The sequence below is a fragment of the Berghia stephanieae genome, chromosome 2, assembly GCF_034508935.2.
Source record: "Berghia stephanieae isolate SIO BIC M18660-M18661 chromosome 2, UCSD_Bste_1.3, whole genome shotgun sequence".
NCBI lineage: Eukaryota > Metazoa > Mollusca > Gastropoda > Nudibranchia > Aeolidiidae > Berghia > Berghia stephanieae.
In genome coordinates, this window is record NC_088361.1 from 108,181,146 (window position 1) to 108,183,720 (window position 2,575).

Genomic DNA, 2,575 nt, shown 5'->3' on the forward strand with positions numbered 1-2,575 from the left:
GTCTTAGGATAGATCTTTGTTTTCTTCCACGTCGTTCGTCGATAGCTGTAGGTTGGGAATGTAATCGTTAACTTGCTATTGTCTCGACTTTCCGTTACCGAACCCGAAAAACTGCCTACCCTATTCAGAGTAAATGACATCCCCTCCCATAGAACGTTGAAGCTGGCATTTATATAGTGGAGGAGGGAAGCTGTGAAAACGACTACGCATACAGATAGCTTGCTCTTGAGAACCCGTGCATAGAGCGTTTGAAATTGTTTGTCTTCCTTATTAGTGAAGCGAAGCCCGGGTCTCCCACAGGGAGTTTACCGCCAAGCGAGGTATCAATCTCCATGTGCTTTTGAAATCATTCGACAGTTAATATCAACCATTTTGACGATTTTACAAAGCGGTCGCAAGATATCCATCTCTTGTTACTGTTTCGTTTTCATCGCGCATCAACTGTAACTTTATATATTATTTTTGAACAAAACAATTTGTTATATGTACAATTTCCTGACAATATTATTTAATCATCTATGTCTTTCTCTCTTTTCCAGGTCTCTTTATACCAATGGCAAGAACCAGGCCAGTGTCTTGCTGAAGATGTCGTGAAGACTAATGTTGCTGCAAATCCCTTCATTTCGTTTGACTCAACATTAATTTCAACCTCCTTGTATTCATCACAACATATAATTACGTGTACAGTGTTTTTTTTTTTTTTGCTTTTTCTTGATTAAAAATGGACAAAACACGGATTAACTTAAACTTTTATTCTTGATAAAAGGCGCATCTCTAGTTCATTTTTTAATCTCACAACTCCACATTACACTCATGGAGCATGGAGCTCAACATATCCAAGCTCAATATTTCCACCTCACTATTCCCTACGTACAACACAATGAATGTATCCAGCAATACAGATTGGCCATTGCCTGGGAACCACACCACCAACGGAGGAGGTCCCGTGGACGACTTGACAAGAAAGATCTTGCTTGGAATATTCTTCGCCGTTACCATCGTCACCGCTATCGGAGGGAATCTGCTGGTATGCGTCGCTGTTCTCACCGAGCGACGCCTCAAACGTGTCAAAAACAATTATTTCATCGTCTCTCTAGCTGTTGCAGATTTACTAGTAGCTTGCGTGGTGATGACATTCGCCATGCCTAATGATATACAACAAAAATGGATGTTTGGGCAAGTTTTCTGCAAAATTTGGATTTGTTTTGATGTTATGTGTTCCACGGCGTCTATTCTAAATCTCTGTGTTATAAGTTTTGACCGATATAAGCACATCCACAACGCAATGTACTATGATCTGTGGATGACCACAAAGAAAGCATTATTTTTTATCGCGTCCGTTTGGATTCTCTCCATCCTCATTTCATTTCTTCCTATTCATCTTGGTTGGCACCAGGGAGGGGAATCGCCACCGACAAACATTTCCATCCCTGCTGATGATGATAAATGTATTATAGAGTTGAATTTCGTTTACGCCATCGTGTCATCCACTGTCAGCTTCTACGCACCGTGTCTTGTTATGTTAGTTTTGTACTTTAAATTGTTTCTATTCGCTCGTCGACACGCCATAACTATTCGTAGTATGAAAAGACATCCTCACCCCCAACCGCACGTCAAAGACGGAAGCCAAAAGGTTGTGACTAATGGAAACAGTCGGAGTTCTCTCCGAGCATCGGACCACAAAGCTGCCTTTACGCTGGGTGTCATCACGGGTGTCTTTCTCTGCTGCTGGCTTCCATTTTTTATAATAAACCCCATATCAGCGTATAACCCCGACTGGATTCATCCCAATGCCTTCATTTTATGTACATGGCTCGGCTATGTCAATTCATGCCTCAATCCTATCATCTATAGCATATTCAACACAGAATTTAGAGAAGCTTTTAAAAAGATCCTTAGTTTGCGGACTTGTCACCGCGATAACAAATTCCTGCAGTCATCTTCAAGACAAAGCAGTGCTCGAAAAAAAATATTGAAATCTGGAAACAGCGAGAAAACTCCTGCTCTCAGCGAAACTGTACCAATAAATTGTGTTCGTAATAATAGTTGGGATAATTACGACGAGAAAATCACACCACTTTGAGACATTGTGCACCATCATTATGACAAATTCCAAGGATTATATAATGTTCTTACAGAAAAAAATAATCTACGCACGGTTTAAGAAAAGCTGAATTAATTAAACTTAAATTCCGTGAGTTAATTGGTGCTTGCATTATGATGATAGCGTTTCCCGGTTGTAAAGTAAGTTGACATGTGTATTTGGTGTGATTGCCAAAATAACGCATACGGTAAATAACTGGACTAACTACAAAATATGATGTTTGTCCAGATCTCACAACACAATCCCAAGCACAGCGCCCTTGGATTTACATTAGAAGCAGTCTGATATTATTTGGTCAATCTGCTTTTACAATATAACTGTCGCTCTATTGCAAGAGATTTCCTCTCGCATTGCCAGTCAAAAAGTATATATATATATATATATGTATATATATATATATATATATATATATATATATATATATATATATATATATATAACGATTTAGCATGCAGATAGAAAAGTGTTTTA

At 38.9% G+C, this 2,575-nt stretch overlaps 1 protein-coding gene across 1 annotated transcript in view; it reads left to right on the forward strand.

Annotated features, from left to right (window-relative positions):
* LOC144963810 (dopamine receptor 1-like) overlaps positions 1 to 2,200 on the forward strand; it is a 111,192-nt gene extending 108,992 nt beyond the window's left edge. Inside the window, exon 2 of the mRNA XM_078897746.1 lies at positions 540 to 2,200. Coding sequence (XP_078753872.1) covers positions 821 to 2,083 — 1,263 coding nt within the window. The 5' untranslated portion in view covers positions 540 to 820 and the 3' untranslated portion in view covers positions 2,084 to 2,200. The remainder of the gene's footprint in view (positions 1 to 539) is intronic.
* The last annotated feature ends 375 nt before the right edge of the window (positions 2,201 to 2,575 follow it).